At 36.6% G+C, this 21,403-nt stretch overlaps 1 protein-coding gene across 8 annotated transcripts in view; it reads right to left on the bottom strand.

Moving 5' to 3' along the window:
* TUBGCP5 (tubulin gamma complex component 5) overlaps positions 1 to 21,403 on the bottom strand; it is a 50,386-nt gene that overhangs the window by 12,613 nt on the left and 16,370 nt on the right. For 3 of the 8 annotated variants that reach the window (XR_015149302.1, XM_086362627.1, XM_086362628.1), the window contains 9 exons: positions 17,324 to 17,438; positions 10,091 to 10,180; positions 9,542 to 9,635; positions 8,817 to 9,063; positions 6,926 to 7,128; positions 5,649 to 5,764; positions 3,372 to 3,640; positions 2,195 to 2,393; positions 663 to 851 (listed from right to left, as the gene is read on the bottom strand). Coding sequence is in view for 6 of the 8 variants with exons in the window: in XM_086362627.1 (XP_086218753.1) it covers positions 663 to 851; positions 2,195 to 2,393; positions 3,372 to 3,640; positions 5,649 to 5,764; positions 6,926 to 7,128; positions 8,817 to 9,063; positions 9,542 to 9,635; positions 10,091 to 10,180; positions 17,324 to 17,438 (1,522 nt within the window). In the remaining 2 variants the exon portion in view is untranslated. Of the gene's footprint in view, positions 1 to 662; positions 852 to 2,131; positions 2,394 to 3,371; positions 3,641 to 5,648; positions 5,765 to 6,925; positions 7,129 to 8,816; positions 9,064 to 9,541; positions 9,636 to 9,782; positions 10,181 to 17,323; positions 17,439 to 21,403 lie in introns of all 8 variants that reach the window. The other 5 variants (XM_086362629.1, XM_086362631.1, XR_015149324.1 and 2 more) reach the window with 4 other exon arrangements.

Here is a 21,403-nt window from a genome sequence, read left to right as displayed (position 1 = left end):
TAAATACTTTCAAAAATAATAAAACAGCATATAGCTTACTTTTAATAATCAGAGAGGTATGTTATTTTCCTGTAACTAAAAAAATCTGGGAAACTTACTAAAGTGTTACAAAAAAGGTTAATCCAAATCATGATGAATTTCCACTGTTAATATTCAGGGCATTTGTTCCCCAGTCTTTTTAATCTATGCATTAAAAAAAAAAAAAAAAGTTCTTACCATTTTATACATCCTGGATTTTTTTACAATTTAAGAAATTTTACATTATTTAAAACTCTATATAAGTGTAATTTACATGAACTTTACAAAGTTCATACATGGAGATGAATATGCCATATTTTAATATGGATATGCCATAATTTAAAACACAAATTATCCATTATTAAGCAATTTCATGTTTTCCCCTCTGATAGCAAATATTGTGACAAGCCTTTTTGTGTAACAAGCTTTTTCTGTGTTCATTTGGGATAAATTCTCAGAAACAAATTTCACATAAAGTTAATAAAACACTGATGATTAATCGATCATCTCAAAAGTGTTCAGTGCATATCCATTCCCTATTCTAACAAAAATTAGTTCGAAATCTAGGTTTAAAAAATTATTTCAACTGTTTTTCAAGTATAAAAAACTACCAGCTACTTCCCAAACTTAACCATTCCTCATACCTATAATCTTTTTTTAGAGTTCGCATGAGGTTTCCACAGCAATCTAGATATTGTTTGTCAATATGGGGATAGAGGCAAGATCTCAGCGTTAATTCAAAAGTCTGGCAAGTCACAGATTCTGATGATCTATCCACACATACGTCTCCACCAGCAAACTTCTCATGAAAGTCACTCTGTTCCAAATACAACCTTGAATATAAAAACATGAGTCTTCTTTTTAAGAGCTGCTGTCAACAGAATTCTCTCTTTAAAAAACAAAACACTCAGTTCCTTTTTTCCTTTCAATGGAGGTATAGTTGATTTAGAATATTTTATTAATATGTTTCAGGTGTACAACACAGCAATTCACAATTTTTAAAGGTGATATTCCATTTATAGCTATTATAAAATATCAACATATTGCCTGTGCTGTCCACTATATCTTTGTAGCTTATTTATGTTATACATAGTAGTTTATGCCTCTTAATGCCCTGCTCCTATGTAGCACCTCCCCCACCCAACTCTCCACTGGTAACCAATATTTTGTTCTTTATATCTATGAGTCTGTTTCTTGTTATTTCATCAGTTTGTTGTATTTTTCAGATTTCCCATATAAGTGATATCATATATTATTTGTCTTTCCCTTACTTGTTTCACTAAAGTATAATACCCTCTATCTAATGCTGCTGCAAATTGCAAAATTTCATTCTTTTTAATACACCACACCTTGTCTATACATTCAACAGAATTCTCTTTAATCAAAACTTGAGTCCCATTTTTATCTTTAGTCTTAAAAATGCCAATTATTATAGAAATAGAAATCTTTTTCCTCAAAATATTCTTTGTGTGAAATAGTCCTTCACACGTTGCTTTTGCCCTAAAAGATCAAGTACAGAGGAGGCCTTTCTAGCCATTAGGCTGAAGACAGTGAACGATGGCCACTAGCCAATAAACAGGGTATTTACTGTGTGGGTATTAACAACTTAAGGCTTCCCTGGTGGCTCAGAGGATAAAGCGTCTGCCTGCAATGCAGGAGACCGGCTTCGATCCCTGGGTTGGGAAGATCCCCTGGAGAAGGAAATGGCAACCCACTCCAGTATTCTTGGTTGGAGAATCCCATGGACAGAGGAGCCTGGCGGGCTACAGTCCACGGGGTCGCAAAGAGTCAGACACGACTGAGTGACTTCATACTCACACTCATTAACAACTTATTGCCTCAGGCTAAGTACCTAAAAACACTTTCTAAAGTGCCAAGATACACAGGGAGGGTCTGACTCAGCATGTCCCAGGACGGTAACTTCTACGAGCATCTTCTATATGAGTGGTGGCGCTGCCCATGGGCTCAAGGCACAGGACAGTCTATGGACTTTGACAAATAACAAGGATGCCAAATTATGTATTTGAAACAAGTAAACACAATATATTCTTGTATTTCATTCATTAGAAAGGAGAGAATAAAGGTTTCTATTTTAAAGGCTAGAAAGCCCTACCTGGCAGAAATAAACAGATTCTGCCATTTCAAACATCAAAAATCCAGCAGGTATGTATCACACCTTGCAAAATTAATTGCCAGCAGTGGATCGTGAACGTCATCCAACTCAAGATGCCTCTCGGCAATGGACTGCATCTTTATCAGGGTCTCTCTGGTGGCCTGCTGCTCAGTGAGGGCCTGTGCAGTGAAGTCTTCTCCGTGTCGAAGACGAGACTGTACAGACTCCAAAAAGAGCGTGTACAGACTTTTTCTTTCTGCATCTGAAACAAAAATGTGTAAGGTGAACTATGTTTTAGTAAATAAGGAACTATAAGAATTATTAAGTAAACTTTATATAAATATAGCCTGGTATTTTTCCTTCAGCCTGTGAATGTCTATCCCTGTTTTGTTATGTTACTCTTACAGTATAGTACCTTTAGTACAACTAAACATTTTTATACCCTCTGTTAGACAACTGCAAAGTTCATGGTCAAACATTCAAAATACAAGCTTGTTTTTTTCTGAACAGAATAACAGACCAAACAGGATTGCCACCATACTAGACAGCACTATGATAACACTAACAGGAGTCACAATTCACTGGGAAAACACTTCCAACAGTGGCCCTGTCAAGTTCTTTGTTTTATTACTAAGAAAGGAAATAGTCCACAAACTGAAAAAATATTAAAGTAGACATAAAATAATTCAAAATAATTAACATAGCATTAAGGTGATTTACAAACAAAACAAGTAAGGTCACACCTATGCCTCTCAGAGCCTTTTTAGTCAGATGATAAAACCTTCAGTATACTGCTTAAATTACATTGCTCAAAAAAGACCATATATAATATAAATTTTATATAATATAAAAAAGTATATCAAGATTTCCTTAAAATCTATGGTCAAGTCTGAACTGCTCACCAACAAATTCCTATCTGCCAGAGTTCATGTCCTCAGATGCCAAATGCTGCACTACATTAAGAAATGCCAGAGAATTACTATAAAGGACCAGTCCTAAAGCAACAAGAATAAGGAAGATGCATATGGAACATATCATCACTGCCTTCAAACACCATGCTCAAAGTCTCCAATGAGGACAATCTGTTTTTAGCCAAGACCAGCATGATCTATTAATTTGATCACGATGATAATTTTCATGAAAATAAAAGGCTTTGATCATTTCCAAAGTGCAAAATAATGACGTATCTCAGGACAGCAAATATGAAGAGGGAGCTGCTGCCCCACCACTAAGGGGGTACCTCTGGCTGTGGCCGGGCACGTGGTGCTCTCCGTGCACTGCAGGTTCTTCAGCAGCTGCATTGACTTGCCAGCCATTATGATCTGCTTGAGGACGGGTTTCAGGAAGGACACCATGGTGTGCTGCCTGCTGGACAGCCCTTGATCACTGCCAGAACTGGCACTAGCATTATCACTCATCTTCTCTTCATTTTCTGTCTTTTCAGATACACTGTATAGTGTGTAGGTTGCATACCAGAAGTCTCTGTGATTTACTGGAACATTTTTGTTTCTACAGGGATTCAAAACAATTTTAAACTTTATCCTTTCTTTCTTAAAAACAATATACCTGCTCTAACTTATGCATGTTTTCCAGACATTCCAAAATACAGTAATATCAACTATTAGTAAAATGATGCAATCTTTAGGTAAAATGGGACTTACCTGACTTCAGTTTAACATAGAAAAGTGGATTAATATTCTGAATGGCATTAGTAAAATCTAATAAGCAGAAAGTTTCCTGAATTGGAATTAAACAAAATTTGATTAATTTGGTTTTCTTTAAAGGTAGAATAAATTACCTATTTTGCCGTCTCCTATGAAAGTAAACTCCAGACTTCGATATCTTTTTTTCCACATAGATTCCTAGCTGGACTGTTTTAACAATAAAACGAGGGCTACTCATTCCCCTCTAAAGAGATTAAGAATCCTGATTTTACAGTAATCCTCATGTGCAATAGAAGAAGCAGGACATTATGAGAGACTGAAGATTCAGATAAAAGGCAGGCCAGTTCATTTTATATAAGCACTGTGTAAACAGGGCTGCTGCTGCTGCTAAGTCGCTTCAGTCGTGTCCGACTCTGTGCAACCCCATAGAGGGCAGCCCACCAGGCTCCCCTGTCCCTGGGATTCTCCAGGCAAGAACACTGGAGTGGGTTGCCATTTCCTTCTCCATGTAAACAGGGCTACCTTTCTGTAACTCTAAGAAAGCGATTCTCCCTGATGAGTTAAGTGGATAGCCATCAATTAAAACACATACCTCTACACAGTGCAGAACTTAAGACTGAGATAAGAGAGCCCAAACAGTTCTACATTGCAGCTTCTATGATTCTGTTCAGAAAAATCAATTAAGTGAAGGGGAATCATCACAAGTGGATTTCGTGATGATTAAGATTTTCCTTAACTGTTTTGTTAAAAATGTACTAAATAGGTTAAAAAAAAGAGTAGCTAACTAGGAGAAATAAGTATATTAGAGGTATATTTGGTAATATTTTCACATCTTTTATCTCATCATTAATTTATTCTCCTTGATTCCCATTAATGAAGCCATTTGACATCACCTAATTCACCATTTCATGGCAAATAGAAGGGGAAAAATTGAAAGCAGTGACAGGTTTTCTTTTCGTGGGCTCCAATATCACTGTGGATGGTGATTGCAGTCATGAAATTAAAAGACGTTGTGGATGGTGATTGTAGTCATAAAATTAAAAGACGCTTGGCTCCTTGGAAGAAAAGCTAGGGCAAAACTAGACAGCGTATTTAAAAGCAAAGACATCACTTTGCCGACAAAGGTCTGTCTAATCAAAGCTATGGTTTTTCCAGTAGTCATGTACAGATGTGAGAGTTGGATCATAAAGCAGGCTGAGTGCCGAAAAATCGATGCTTTTGAACTGTGGTGCTGGAAAAGACTCTTGAGATTCCCTTGGACTGCAAGGAGATCAAACCAATAATCCTAAAGGAAATCAACCCTAAATTTTCTCCAGATGAACTGATGATGAAGCTGAAGCTCCAATACTCTGGTCACCTGATGTGAACAGCCAACTCATTGGAAAAGACTGATGCTGGGAAACATTGAAGGCAAAAGAAGAGGACGGCAGAGGATGAGATGGTTAGCTAGCATTACCGCCTCAGTGGACATGAATTTGACCCAAGTCTCGGAGATTGTGAAGGACAAGGAGGCCTGGTGTTCTGCAGTCTATGGGATACAAAGTCATGACTTAGTGACTGAACAATTCATTTCAAAGGACTCGGTTTGCCTTTCACCATACCAGCCATCCATAAACATACTATAATTCAAAAAATGCAATTTGCTAATATGGAAAGCTGTGAATTGACAAAACCTTGGAAAAAAATTTTTTGGCAGGTGGTACCTGATGTCTTCTACTTATATAAAAATGCAAGAGAACTTGCCTATGCTGACAACACAGCTCTATTACTGGAACTGTCCCCACCTCCCGATATCACCTGAAGCTAATGGAAATGTTGGGGAAAAGAGCCAATGTCTGGTGCACCTCCCTCACCTCTGGATGATGAACTCCCTGGCAGAGTCGCACAGGTGCCCATGCACAATCCACTCATCCACAGTCTGCAGGTAGGGCCGCACGGTCTCCACCCAGAGGGAGAACAGCAAAGAGACCTGAAGAGAGGCACACCCATTCTCAGAACTCCCTTGTCCTTGGATAAGATGAGCCTCAAGCATTTCTGAAGCACCTTTTAAAAAGTGACTCCTGTTTTGTTTTGTTTTTTGCCACACTGGCCACGTGCGATCTTAGTTCCCCAACCTGGGATCAAACCACATCCCCTGCAGTGGAAACACAGAGTCTTAACCACTGGATCACCAGGGAAATCCATCTATGTTTTTTGAAACAAAGTAAGAAATTAAAAACCCAAAATACATGGTATAAAATCCTTATGAAAAACCTCACTTAAATATAAGAAACCATACTGTCCATAATAGCACTTTCTTAGTAGTGAAAGTTACACAGGCACAACAGTTCTAAACTGGACAATCCAAACTCTATCCAAATGGTGCTATTAGCAAAATGTCCATTAACAAGAAGGAAGTGATTTCATTCTACTATATATATATATATAGTTATTAATAAAAAAGAAAGTATAGAGATGAAAGAAATCAACTTCCTTTTAACTGAAATGCAGTACCAAAATGGTGAGGAAAAAAGGATCACACCAACAAACTAGGTGAAACACCTAAGTTATGTGCCTAAACAAACCTGCAGCTACCTACATCAAAGTCTCCAGTTAGATTTGCATTTTTAAATTATAGTAAAGAAATATACTATCTTAACCAAAGTGCACAGATTGGCAGTTTTAAGTATATTCACACTGCTGTGAAATAGGCCTTTCTAATCTCTTGCATGCCGCCAAACTGAAACTATGTACCCATTAACTATCCCCTTTTCTCCTCTTCCCCAGCTCCTGGTAACCAACACTCTCATCCTCCTCTCTGTTTCTATAAGTTTGGCTACTCTAGATACATCATATAATAAACTTGTATTTGTATTTAACAAAGGGTATGGTGAGTATCTATTTCGAAGTCAGCTAGGTATTTTTCCCATCTTGCTTTTATGTTTTGCTCTATTTTTGCCACATTCATCTGGTGAGCTTGGCAATTATAGCTAAAAAGCTAGTTTTATGCAGCCTCAAATTTAGAAGCTAATTTAAAAACTCACAACTGTCTGACACACCATTTTTACAAAGATCTACAACAGGCTATCCACCACTCCTATGCTGAGCAGAATGAGTCACACACAGTGGACTAGACAAGGATCCCACCTACAGTTTGCTCAGAGGCTTCTCCAACATTGTCGTATTCAAGAATGGCTTTGTACAGGGTGTTGAGCAGATGAGATGCTCGGACAACATTTCGAGTGTCAGGTGGAACTTCCGCTACTCCAGTACTAAACACTTTGTGCAGAACTTTGAGTTGAGCCAATCGAGGTGACAACTTGTCCACCACTATTGCAAGAGTTACTGTAGTATCTGCAAATATCAAGAAATCAAACTCCTTAGCAAGGAAAAATATCTGCATTCGAAATGTGATATAAATGCAAAGCCACTTATGGAAAAGCATAGAACAGTGGAGGATGTTTTTTTTTTTAAATTTACTTTTGGCTGCACTGGGTCTTTATTGCTGAATGCAACCTTTGTCTAGTTGTGCTAAACAAGGGGCTACTCTAGTTGTGGCTTTTCATTGGGTGTCTTCTCTTGCTGCAGAGCAACGGCTCTAGTGAGCACGAGCTTAGCTGCCCCACAGCATGTGGGATCTTCCCAGACCAGGGACTGAACCTGTGTACGCAGCACTGGCAAGCAGACTCCTAACCACTGGACCACGAGGTGAGTCCAGGATGGTGGGTTTTAATCTCATGTTACAAGGAACTAATTTCCCCAAGAAAGAACTCCCTAAAAGAAGGAAAAGACAACTCGGCAGAAAAATAATTAAAGGAACTGACAATTCACAGAAAAGGAAATTCAAGCGATTCTTAAACATACAGAAAGATGTTCAACCTCATGAAAAAAAGACTGCAAAATAAAACTATACTGGGCAAATAAAACAGACTATAGTGGGCTCCTGTTTCATTGAGGGGAGGCAGAAAAGGGTGATTAATAAAGAAAGGGTAGCAAGAGTGAGTTCCCTGGTCAGGAACAGCTCTGAATCCTAAATATGGAGGTAGTAATACAAATCTACACATGTGGTAAAATGCCAAAGAACTAGAGAAAGATTTACTTACCTCCCTGAAAAATAAGCACCTGCAAAACTGGTGAAACCCATGTCAGGCCTGCAGACTAGTTATGGTACTGTGTCAATTACTGTATTTTAAGTGTCAACACAAAGGATGCTGGGTGAAGTGAACATGGGACCTCGATGTACTATTTTTTACAACGGTTGCATATATAAAAGTTAAGGGAGAAAAACCTGCACTGGGCTACCATTTTCACCTAACATACTGGTGAAGATCCAAAAGTTTGATAACACACTGCTGACAGGACTGAACAAATGCATACTCATATATATTCCCAGCAAGGGTGTAAAGTTATTTATCTACACCTCCACGGAGAACAATGTGACAGTAACTACTAAAGTCACATGTGCCATTACATACCTTCTGACTCGGCAACTCACTCTAAGAATTTGTGCTAGATAACTTGCTGTACATGTGCACAATCACTGATATGTAAGTGGTTATCACTGAAGCTGGCAACAGGAAAAGATCAGGCACAGCCCAGATGTCCGTGAAAAGGGTACTGGTCTACAATACATCCATACAACAAAATGCTCAGTTGATTAAAAAAAAAAAAAAATGAGGAGGCTCTTTAATTAAATACTTGTATGATTTAATTATCAAAATTTAAATTGAAAACAATTTGAAGACAGTAGTGAAAAGACTACTAGGACTGTGGATATGAATATGTATCACTGTCATATGTCTGAATTATACCTGGAAGGATGCTCAAGAAATGGATCACTTGGTTGCCTCTGGACTGGGGAACCAGTGGAGGAGGAAAAATTTTTGCTGTAAATCTTTCTATACTGTTTGGGTTTTTAGAGATATGAATGGCTTAAAATTACAAACTTAATTTAAAAAAATGAGTGTATTCAGGACAATTGCTTATTTGCCATGTAAATTTCAAATCTTATATCAATTATTAAAGGAAGAATATTTAAATACCATTATTGATGATGCACTTCTCAATTTCTGCAAGTTCCTCTTTGAAATTAATGAAGTATTTGTACAGGGCCCACATGAAAGCCTGGTATGTTCTAAAAGGTGCTTCCGTTGACTTCTTAGGAACAGACCCATTTCCAGGTAACATGCTTTCAGAACTATGCCCCATGACTTCATCAATGAATTCCTGGAGTCGAAACACAACCTGGCCATATGCTGCGATTTGTTCTAGCACTGATCGTAAACAGCTCTATAACAGAAGCAAACCACAATGATTTATAGTCAGACTTCTACAGGAATTCTAATGAGTATTTTCCTCACTATAAAATATTTCTTTTGTGACTGCTTGAAACAGTATGCTTATCAAAAGACAAAGTAATAAATATTTAGTTTTATTTTTAGAGGGAACAGCATAAGTATTAAATTTTATATGATATAGAACTGTGGCTTATACTGTTTCAAAACACACAAACAAACGGTATATGTACTACAGGCAAAAAGTTACAGTAGATAGCTTTCCCAATACGAAATGAGAGAAAATACAAAACTAAACGTGAACACCACAAACAATATTAAAGAATTCTCCAAGCACTCTAAAGACACAAACTTAATTTTGCCTTCTAAAACTCAAATATGTTTAGTAGTTAATTTCAATATTGCAAAATGTTATAAAATTACATTACCATGGTTTATATAAATCTTAATTACAACAAGCACAAACAACTTACATGTGTCAAATGAGTTACTATAATATTGTTCCTCACAGTTACTTTTCCATCAATCAACTGGAATATAAAGAGCTTTTTTACCCCTGAAAGTAACCTGAAATGAAATAAAAAGATGAATATAAGTCTAAAAAATATTCACTACAGTAATGTCTAGGAAATTTAAATAAAGATTCTGAAGAGAAAGGTGAGGGAGGGCAAAGAGGTAAGATAATTAGAAAATAAAAGACATCAGTCTTTTTACCTGATTATTTTAAGACTCAACATATTCCAATTTCATCTTTAAAAAAGTCCAAAACAGTGTTGTTAAAGCATTTCCTCACGTAGGTGATGGTCAAAACACAACTTCCCACTTTTGAGAACCAGAATCTGGAAATCTCAGCAGGTAACAGCACTAGATTAGGTGTCTAAGGACCTGTTTTGGGTTCAAATCTAATGGCCTATTTTTAATATACATGTGAAATACCCTCAAACACCTTTCTTTAAAAAACCAAAATTCTGCTTCTCATTAATAAAGTCTTTAGACTATGAAATTAGGTTAATGGATCTTACCATAGGGTTTCCCGAATAACCTGTGTTTCAGTAACAAAAACTCTGTCATCTGGAACATATAACGGGTCACTGCTGTACAAATGTTGGTCCCTATTAGATAACAAACATCAAATGCCAATGAAAAGATGTCTCATTAAGTAAAGTTAGAAGTCTCAAAGAATATAAGTAATTTACTAGCAATTTAACAAGTATTCAATAAGTTAATAAACATAACACATGCTTTAATTTTCCTCCCATATTCATTTTCACAAGTCAACTGAAATACTCTCAGAGAAGCACTTTCCGAGTATTTGTTATGTTTATTGCTGACTTAAGCAATATTTAAAATTATGTCTTGTTGTTTTGGGAAAAATTGTTAAACTATTTTTACAGTAAGTTCATGAAAACAGAAATCAAGCAAATGGCCTAATATATACCAATCCATCCACTCTGAAAATAAACAAATCAAAGACAGACCATAGTTAAATAATAACCTCATTATGAAATTAAATTAAATAATTAAAGTAATTAATTAAAAGCTAAATTTATCAATTCAACTGAAATTGACAAAAATTTCAAGAAAATCTGAGATCTGTTTTCCCTTCTCACTTGGCTGCCTTGGGAATAAACCCTTTTCTGCTGCAATCTTGGTGTTTCAGAATTTGGTTTGCTGCTCAATAAGTGAATAGACCTAGGAAGTCGAGGAAATGACCACAGGGTAAGTGGCAAGTGTAAAGTGTTATAAAGAATAAGTGATTCAGGACAGTGGCCAAGATGGCAGAGTAGGACCTTAAGCTAATAATATCCTCTCATAAGCACATCAAAATGACACCTATTGCAGAAGAAAACCTGATGAAAAACACTGGAACATACCAGTATAAAATAAATATTAAGTAAATATTAAAGAAGGAACCACAAGACAGGTAGGAAAGGTAGATTTGCAGTATGATCAAATCCATTTAACCCCTAGGTAGGTAACCCACAAACTGGAGAATTATTACAGAGGTTCTCCCACACGTGAGCCTTTGCTGGATGCCTGGCACCAGAAAGAGGAGAACATTTAGCTTCAAAGGCTAGTGGGGCATGATTGCACGATCTCTGTAGCCTTGAGGGAAACAGACTTCACTCTTAAAGACACACACAAAATCTCAAGCAGACCACGATCGGGGACAAAAGCAGCAATATGATAGGAACCTGGGCCAGACCAACTTGCTGGTCTTGGAGGCGGAAGATGTTTGGTGGCTCACATTGGGGACAGACCCTGGTGGTGGATATATCAGGGAGCATTCACCTACATAAGCTCTCATGCAGGCTGACACTTTGGCACCAGGACCTGGCCCTAGCCAACAGCCTATAGACTCCAAGAAGTGCAGGGACACCTCAAGCAAAATAATAAACTGGGCAGGGATACAGTCTCACCCACCAGGAGACAGGCTACCCAAAGACTTTCACTTCCTGAGCCCATAGCCACTTCTATACATGCTCTAAGATATGACCCTGCCAACAAGAGGGACAAGACCCAGATCTACCCACCAGGGGGCAGGCACCAGGCCCTCCTGCAGGAAGCTTGCACAAATCCCACCACGGGACAGACATCACAAGCAAGAAAACCACAGTCCTGCAGCCTGTATACCGAGTCCACAAATGCAAGCCAGACAACACCCTGGGACCAGCTGGCCCCTGGCCCTTTATGCTAAGAGGGGAGTGCACTATTGGGGCACAAAGGACATTTCCTACAGAGGGCCACTTCTACAAGGTTGAGAAATGTAACTAACCTTCCACATTCATAAAAATATACATAGCAATTTAACAAAATGAGGTGACAGAGGGCATATGTTTCAGATGAAGGAATAAGATAAAATCCCATAAAAGTAAGTGACATAGAGATAGAAAATGCATCCAAAAAAGAGTTAAAAGTAATGATTGTAAAGATGATCAAAGGATGTGAAAGGAGAATGGATGTACAGAGAAAGAAATTAGAAGTTATTAGGAAAAAAGTGAGAAAATAGAAGGAACAACCAAAAAGAATTGAGAAATACAGTAACTGAAAACTACACTAGAAGGAATCAACAGTAGACTAAATGAGGCAGAAAAACAGATCAGTGAGCTGGAAGACAGAGTAGTGGAAATCACTGCTGTTGAACAGAAAAAAGAATAAAATGAAAGGAGATCCATTTTTAAGAGACCTTTGGGACAACATCAAGTGTGCTAATACTTATAGGATAGAGCCCCCAAAAAGAAATGAGAGTAAAGGGCTTGAAAAAAATATCTGAAGAGGTAATAGCTGAAAACTTTCCTACTTGGGAAAGGAAACAGTCACCCAAGTCCAAGAAGCACAGTTTCCTACGGGATTAACTCACAGAGGAACACACCAAGATATACTACAATCAAAATGACAAAAACTTAAAGCTAGAGTATGAAAAGGAACAACGGAAAAACAACAATACAGGGAACTCCTATAATGCTATCAGCTGATTTTTCAGCAGAAAATCTGCAAGGCAGAAGGGAAGAGAATACAAAGGCAGGGTATCTAAAATGCATTTGAAATTAACAGATCAGCAATTTAAAACAAGCATGAATGCATACAGACTGCTATACAAAAACCTCATGGTCACTGCAAAACAAAAATCTATAATAGGCATACACAAAAAAAGGAAAAAGATATCCACACATAACATTAAAGATAGTCATCAAATCATAAGAGAATAAAAGAAAGGAAAAAAAAGACCTACAGAAACAAATCCAAAACAGTTAATAAACTGGCAGTGCTGCTGCTGCTGCTGCTGCTGCTAAGTCGCTTCAGTTGTGTCCGACTCCGTGCGACCCCATGGACTGCAGCCTACCAGGCTTCTCCGTCCATGGGATTCTCCAGGCAAGAACACTGGAGTGGGTTGCCATTTCCTTCTCCAATGCAGGAAAGTGAAAAGTGAGAGTGAAGTCACTCAGTCGTGTCTGACTTTTAGCGACCCCATGGACTGCAGCCTAACAACGCTCCTCCATCCATGGGATTTTCCAGGCAAGAGCACTGGAGTGGGTTGCCATTTCCTTCTCCAAACTGGCAATAGAAACATACATATTGATAATTACCTTAAACATAAGCAGACTAAATGCTCCAACCAAAAAACACAGTCTGGATGTACAGGTACAAAAACAGGACCTGTATACATTCTGCCTACAAGAGACTCACTTCAGATCTACAGACACATACTAAAAGTGATGGGATGCAAACAGGTATCCCACGAAAATGGAAATCAACACAAAGTTGATGTAGAAATAATTATATGAAACAGACTTTAAAATAAAGAGTTACAAGAGACAAAAAAGGACATTACACAACGAAAAAAAGATCTAGCCAATAAGATATAATGGCTACGTAAACATATACGCAGCCAACATAAAAGTACCTGAATGTACAACTAAAATGTTAACAAATCTAAAAGGAGAACTGATAGTAACCGAAAAATAATGGGAGATATTAATACCCACTTACATAAATGGACAGAGCATCCTGACAGAAAATAAATAGGGAAACATAGGCCTTAAGTTACACATTACAGTAAATCACCTTACTGATAACTTATAGAACAGTCCATTTGAGAGCAGTAGAACACACATTCTTTTCAACTTCAAATGGAACATTCTCCAGGACAGATCACATGCTGGGCCACAAAGGAAGACTCGATAAATTAAATGGAAATCATACCAAGCATCTTTTTCAACTACAATGCTATGAGACTAGTGATCAACTATGAGGGAAAAAAAGCTGCAAAAGAAAAGAAAAAGTGGGTCATAGGTCACTGATGAAATCAATGAAGAAATAAAAAAATACCTGGAGACAAATGAAAACACAAACACTTTAATCCAAAGTCTATTTACTGGACACAGCAGTTGTAAGACAAATGCTTACAGTGATACAAACCTAACTCAGGAAGAAAGAAAAATCTTGAACCTTGTACCTAAAGGAACTAGATTAAAAAGATGAGCAAATAAAACACAAAGTTAGTAGAAGGAAAGAAACCATAAAATAAATGTTAACAGATCTAAAAAAAGATATTGACAGTAACACAATAATGATGGGAGACTTTAAATGAAATAGAGACAAAGAGATAAAGAAGACCAATGAAACTAAGAGCTGGTTCCTTGAAAAGATAAACAAATTTGACAAACCTCTATTTAATCAGACTCAGTGGGGAAAACACACACACACACACAAAACAGAGAGAAGGCCCAAATCAATAAAGTCAGAAATGAAAAAGGAGAAGTTAAAACTGACACCACAGAAATATGAAGGCTATTGAGAAAATACTACGAGCAACTATATGCCAATAAAACAAACAACCTAGCAGGAATGGACAAGTTCCTGGGAATGGACAATCTCCCAAGACTGAATCACAAAGAAATAGAAAGCATGAACGAACAAACATCCAGTAATTAAGTTGAATCAGTACTCAGAAAAAGTCTCAACAAACAAAAGACCAGGACCAGATGGCTTCACAGGTGCATTCTACCAAACATTTAGAGAAGAGTTAACATCCATCCTTCTGAAACTATGCCAACAAAATTGCACAGGAAGCAACACTTTTGACCTCACTCTACAAAGCCACCATCACCCTGATATGACAAAGATATCACACAAAAAAAGAAAATTACAGGCCATCACCTGATGAACACAGATTATTAATACAAAAGTCCTCAACAAAATACTAGCAAATTGACTTGAACAATGCATTTAAAGGATCATATCATGATTAAGTAGTATTTATTCCAAGGATACAAGAGATTTCTCAGTATCTGCAGATCAGTCAATGTGATACACCACATTAACAAACTGAAAAATAAAAACCATATGATCATCTCGATAGATGAAGAAAAAAATCTTTGATAAAATTCAACACCAAAATATGATAAAAACTCTTCAGAAAGTGGGCATAAAAGGAACACACCTTAACATAATAAAAATCATATTATAACATCATACTTAAAAGACGAAAAATTGAAAGCATTCCTCTAGGATCAGGAAAAAGACAAGGATGTTCACTCTTGACACTTTTATTCAACATAGTTTTGGAAGTCCTAGCTACGGCATTCAGAAAAGAAAAAAATAAAAGGAATCAAAATCAGAGAAGAAGTAAAACTGGCACTGTTTGCAGACGACATGATGCTATACATAGAAACTCCAAAAGATGCCCCCAGAAAACTACTAGAGCTTATCAATAAATTCAGTAAAGTTGCTGGATACAAAATTAATATACAGAAATATGTTGCATTTCCATACACTAGCAACAAAATGTCAGAAAGAGAAAGGCAGGCAACAATCCCATTTACCATTGCATCAAAAAGACTAAAATATTTAGGAATAAACCCAGTTGAGGAGACAAAAGATCTGTACTCTGAAAACTATAAAGATGTTGATGAAAGAAATTTAAAACAACTCAAACAGCTGGAAAGATATACAGTGTTCTTGGATTGGAAGAATCAATATTGTTAAAATGACCATACTACCCAAGGCAATCTACAGGTTCTATACAATCCCTATCAAATCACCCATGGCATTTTTCACAGAACAAAAGTCTTAAAATTTATGGAAATACAAAAGACCCAAAATAGCCAAAACAATCTTGAGAAAGAAAAATGGAGCTGGAGGACCTCAGACTATACTACAAAGCTACAGTAATCAAAACAGTATGGTACTGACATAAAAACGTACATACAGATCAGGATAGAAAGCCAAGAAATATAACCACACATTCATGGTCAATTAATCTACAACAAAGGAGGTAAGAATAAACAATGCAGAAAACCAGTCTCTTCAATAAGTGGTGCTTGGGAAACTGGATAGCTGATGTAAAAAATTGAAATTAGAACATTCTGTAACGCCATATACACAAATAAACTTAAAATGGATTAAAGACCTGAGTATAAGATATTACATCATAAACTCATAGAAGACAACATATTGAAATATTCTCAGACATAAATCCCAGCAATATTTTGTTGTATCTGTCTCCTAGAGTAATGAAAATAAAAACAGAAACCAACAAATCATACACAATTAAATTTAAAATCTTTTGCATAGCAAAGGAACCCATAAACAAAACAAAAAGACAACTGAGCAAATGGGAGGAAACATTTGCAAATAAAGTAATTGATTAGGGATTGATTTCCAAAATCTATAATCAGCTCCTATAGCTCAGTATAAAAAAACAAACAAAACATCAAAAAATGGGCAGACAACCTAAACAGATATTTCTCCAAAGAAGATTCACGGTTGGGCAACAGACATTTCAAAAGATGCCCAATACTACTAATTATTAGAGAAATGCAAAACACAACTACAGTGAGGCATCAGATCATACCACTCAGAATGACCATCATTAAAAAGTCTACAAATAATAAATGTTGGAGAGGGTGCAGAGAAAAGGAACCCTCTTCTACTGGTGGTGGGAATGCAAACTGCTGCAGCCACTAAAGAGAGCTGTATAGAGGTTCCTTATAAATTAACAACAGAGTTACCATATGATCCTGTATTCCACTCCTGGGCATATATCCACAGAAAACTCTAATTTGAAAAGATACATGTACTCCAATGTGCATAGCAGTACTATTTACAATAGTACAATACATGGAATCAACCTACATGTCCACTGACAAATGAATGGATAAAGATGTGGTACACACATACACACTAATTGGAATATTATTCAACCATAAAAAAAAAAAAATCATCTGCAGCAGCATGGATAGACCTAGAGATTAACTTACTAAGTGAAGTAAGTAAGAAAGTCAAATGCAAATATCATATGATATCATTTATATGTGGAATCCAAAAAAAAAAAAAAAAAGCAAATGAACTTATTTACAAAACAGAAATGTACTTATAAGCATAGAAAACAAACTTACAGTAACCGAAGGGGACAGCAGGGGTGAGGGGGAAGATACACCAGGAATTTAGGATTAACATATATACTACTATATCTAAAATAGGTAAACAAGGACCTATTATATAGGACAGGGAACTATATTCAACATCTTGTAATAACTCAGTCGGAAAGACTCTGAAAAATATATATACATACACACATGTAATGTATGTATGCATAACTGTATACCTGAAACTAATACAACACTGTAAATTAAGTATACTTCAATTTTTAAAAAGTTTAAGGAACTACTTGATTTAAATCACAGCTCAAAACCAAATTTAAAACATAAAGTTTCTTCTGTCAACACATGAAATGAAAACTAGCTGCTTACCAGACAGTAGCTAGATTAGAATGCAAATGTAAACTATGAGGAAATCTTGAGGACCTGACTGTCCAGTACTGATGCACTACATGCTGTTCCAACCAGCTTCGGGCATCTGGCTCATCTAGTGGAAAGAAATTTAGTTACATTTAAGTTATAAGAGTTAAGAAAAGAATACCTGATCAACTTTGCTATGATAGCTAGACTTAGGATTCCATTTGAATATTCAACTGAAAAAAAGCTCTTTAAAATAACAGGTATCTGACAACATTTATATACATTTATATAAAATCAGTTAAAACTATAAAGAGATACATATACAAAATTTAATTAATGTCATTGCTACAAATTAAAAAAGTTACTCAATCTTAAAATGACCCCATGAATAAAAAAAACACAAACAGTATATTTGAATAGTTTAATAATCATGAAAGACATTGAAATGGTAACTAAAGATGTTTCCAAGCACCCCCAAAGCCTCAGGACTAGTACTAAGCTTTGAAGGATTAGCCATCTTACACAGATTGGTGCAAAAAACAGAAAAAGAGAAAGCTATCTAACATTATGAGGCTAATATAACCTTGCTTCTAAAACCAAATGAAGACATAATATGAGAAAGTAATTCATCAAAGAATAAAGATTAAAAATTTCCATTTAAAAAAAGCTAATAACCCAATCCCACGATGTAGTCAAAAGAAGTTTAGCTTAGGAATATAATAATAATTCACAATCAAAAAAATCTATCAGTAAAGTAGTAGAGCAAAATAGATGAATTATAGAATTACCTCACAGATAAAGAACAGCATTTGATAAAATTTAATATTTATTTATGATTTAAAGACTCCCAGAAAAACAGGAATAATAGTCTTAATTTTGCAAAGGCCACATATCCAGAACCTATGCCAAAACCATCACACTTAACTACGGAATTTCATGGGCAACCTTCTTGGGATAACCACTCCAGGAAATACACGCCCATTGCTACTGCTTCCTCTGTAGACTAGAGGGCTGGCCAGAAAAGAGACATGGTTAACATTTCATTAATAAGATATTAAGAACTGGTAGTGGATAAAACTGTCAATATTTGCAAAGAATACTGATCATCTATTAAAAAACCCCAATATTTTGGGAATTAACAATATATAATTAATACAAGAGTTCAGCAAGAATGCTGGGAAAAAAACAATTTACAAAAACCAAGTGTCCCCCTACATCAGCAATAAATAAAAGAAAAAAAGACACTATTAACCATAACAACTAGTAACACACATAGAAATCAACAAATACTTAAGATCTTGACAAAGGAAATTTCTAAAATCTAGTAAGACATAAAAGAATTAGAATAAATATAGATATTTCCACAGAAAAGATGTCAAATCTCCTCAAGCTAAATCTATAAACTCAATTCAATCCCAATAAAAATTCCAGGTGGATTTTTTTTCCAGCTGGATTTTTAAAAAGGAACTTACCAAACTGCTCCCAAAATGTCTACAGAAGAATAAAAGTCTACAAATAACTAAGCCAATTTTGAAAAAGAGCAAAGGAGGTGAAGGGAAAACTTGACTTCTGTGTGTTGAAACATATTACAAAGACATATAAACAGTCTGTGCTTCCACAACTCACACTCAGGACAGAGAACTGAATGTTCAGAAATAAGTGTATCAATATACAATAATTTTAGAACCACAAAGCAATGTGTAAAGAATGGACTGTTAACTAGACACTGCTGGGAAATGTGCTCCTGACATTGGAGAAAAATAAGCTGTTCTTCATTTCATATATAAGAGAAGATCTGGTGGTCACTGAAGAGCTACACAAAAGCTATAAAAAAGCAAAGAGAAGGAAAATACAGGGGAATGTTTTCATAAAGAAAAATATCAAGGTCCAAATTCTAACCATATCATGAAAAATTCACAGATTTAAGTACAATAAAATATTTTAAAAAATCAAATTCTGTTTGAAGGATACCATGAAAATGTTAACAGGTGACTGAAGGAAGAAAATAGCAATGTATAAAGCCTTGGAATTACTATCTACATATACAAAGAACTCTGATTGGTGGGGATGGGCAGGAAGGACATGAAACTCCAAAGAAAAGCAAGGAAAGGACATCAGTGGACACATCATATAAGGGGCAAACCTGAGGAAACCAAGGGATCCGAAGTACTTATCCTGAGTAGTTAGACAAACACAAATGAAAACAGCAAACCAAATCAAAGTGGGTGATTTAATCAAGTAGGGATGAAACTGTGGGCCATGTCCATAAAATAGGCATGGCACCAGGCAGAAGGGGAGAAGGTAGCTCAGGCCTATCAACAAAAGAAGCAATAACACAAGTGTGGTGTTGCAAACTGCAGTATCCTATGTAGCCACTAGAGCAACAAAAAAAATGTTCATAGAGCAACACAGACAGATTAAAACAGTTAAATGGAAAGAGCGAAACAACAGAGGTTACACACAGCATATTATCAGCATGTAATTTAAAAATAAAATACAACCAATCGACACAATGTACTTTACAAGACCTCAATGTGTTTGAGAACAGATATCAAATACATTAGAAGAGCTTGTCACTGGGCTGGCAGAGAAAGCAGAGTGAGAATCAGAAAGAGCAGATGAGCAGAAATAAGCTAAACCAAAAGGCCCTGCACAGGCTGCTGTTCATGACATTGAGCTGATTAATCCACATTCTGCCCTAAAGGTCCAATTCAATAATGAAAAGAGAAAAGAAACCAGAAAATTGTTAGCATGCTAAATCAATTTTAACTACTTTATGTGCATTTGGCAAGATTCAGGTACAATGAACAGGACCAGGCCAGAGATCCTAGCTTCTGGAGTTAGCTTCACAGCTGTGTGCATGAGAAAACCATTATAACCACATCTTTGTTTTTTATCTATAAAATGAAAAGTAGATGTTCTAATCCCTAAGGTTGTTTCTAGCTCTTTCTAGATTCTACCAAATCATACTTTTTCACTAAAAACTGAAAAAGGATTAAAATTTAAATTGTGTAAGATATTTTTTTTTTATTTAGTCACTAACTGTAGAACTTTTTGATGAAGGTGAAAGACAGTGAAAAAGCTGGCTTAAAACTCAACGTTCAAAAAACTAGGATCATGGCATCTGGCCCCATCACTTCATGGCAAATAGGTGGAAAAACAATGGAAACAGTGACAGACTTTATTTTCTTGGGCTCCAAAATCACTGCTGGAGGGTGACTGCAGCCATGAAATTAAAAGATGCTTGCTCCTTGGAAGAAAAGCTGTGACCAACCTGCTGCTGCTGCTGCTGCTAAGTCGCTTCAGTCGTGTCCGACTCTGTGCGGCCCCATAGACAGCAGCCCACCAGGCTTCCCCGTCCCTGGGATTCTCCAGGCAAGAACACTGGAGTGGGTTGCCATTTCCTTCTCCAATGTGTGAAAGTGAAAAGTGAAAGTGAAGTCACTCAGTCGTGTCCAACTCTTTGCAACCCCATGGACTGAAGCCTACCAGGCTCCTCCGTCCATGGGATTTTCCAGGCAAGAGTACTGGAGTGGCTTGCCACTGCTTTCTCCGTGACCAACCTAGACAGTGTATTAAAAAGCAGAGACATCATCTGTCTAGTTAAAGCTATGGTTTTTCCAATGGTCAAGTATGGATGTGAGAGTTGGATCATAAGGAAGGCTGAGAGCTGAAGAATTGATGCTTTCAAACTGTAGTCCTGGAGAAGACTCTTGAGAGCTCCGTAGACTGCAAGGTGATCAGACCAGTCAATCATAAAGGAAATCAATCCTGAAAATTCACTGGGAGGACTGAAGCTGAAGCTCCAATACTCTGGCCATCTGAAGAGCAAACTCATTGGAAAAGACCCTGATGTTGGGAAAGAGTGTAGGCAGGAGGAGAAGGGGATGATAGAGGATGAGATGGTTGGATGGCATCACTAACTCAACGGACATGAGTTTGAGCAAACTCTGGGAGACAGTGAAGGACAGGGAAGCCTGGCGTGCTGCAGTCCATGGAGTCGCAAAGAGTTGGACATGACTGAGCAACTGAACATCAACTTTATAAAAGCCAATCTTTCTTCAGTATAAATATAAACAAACCATTTAAGAC

This window comes from Bos grunniens, chromosome 2, assembly GCF_055505025.1.
Source record: "Bos grunniens cultivar Pamir isolate PY7600 chromosome 2, Bosgru_T2T1.0, whole genome shotgun sequence".
NCBI classification, from domain to species: domain Eukaryota; kingdom Metazoa; phylum Chordata; class Mammalia; order Artiodactyla; family Bovidae; genus Bos; species Bos grunniens.
Note: the sequence above shows the minus strand (reverse complement) of the source record. Positions and strands in the feature narration are given on the sequence as shown.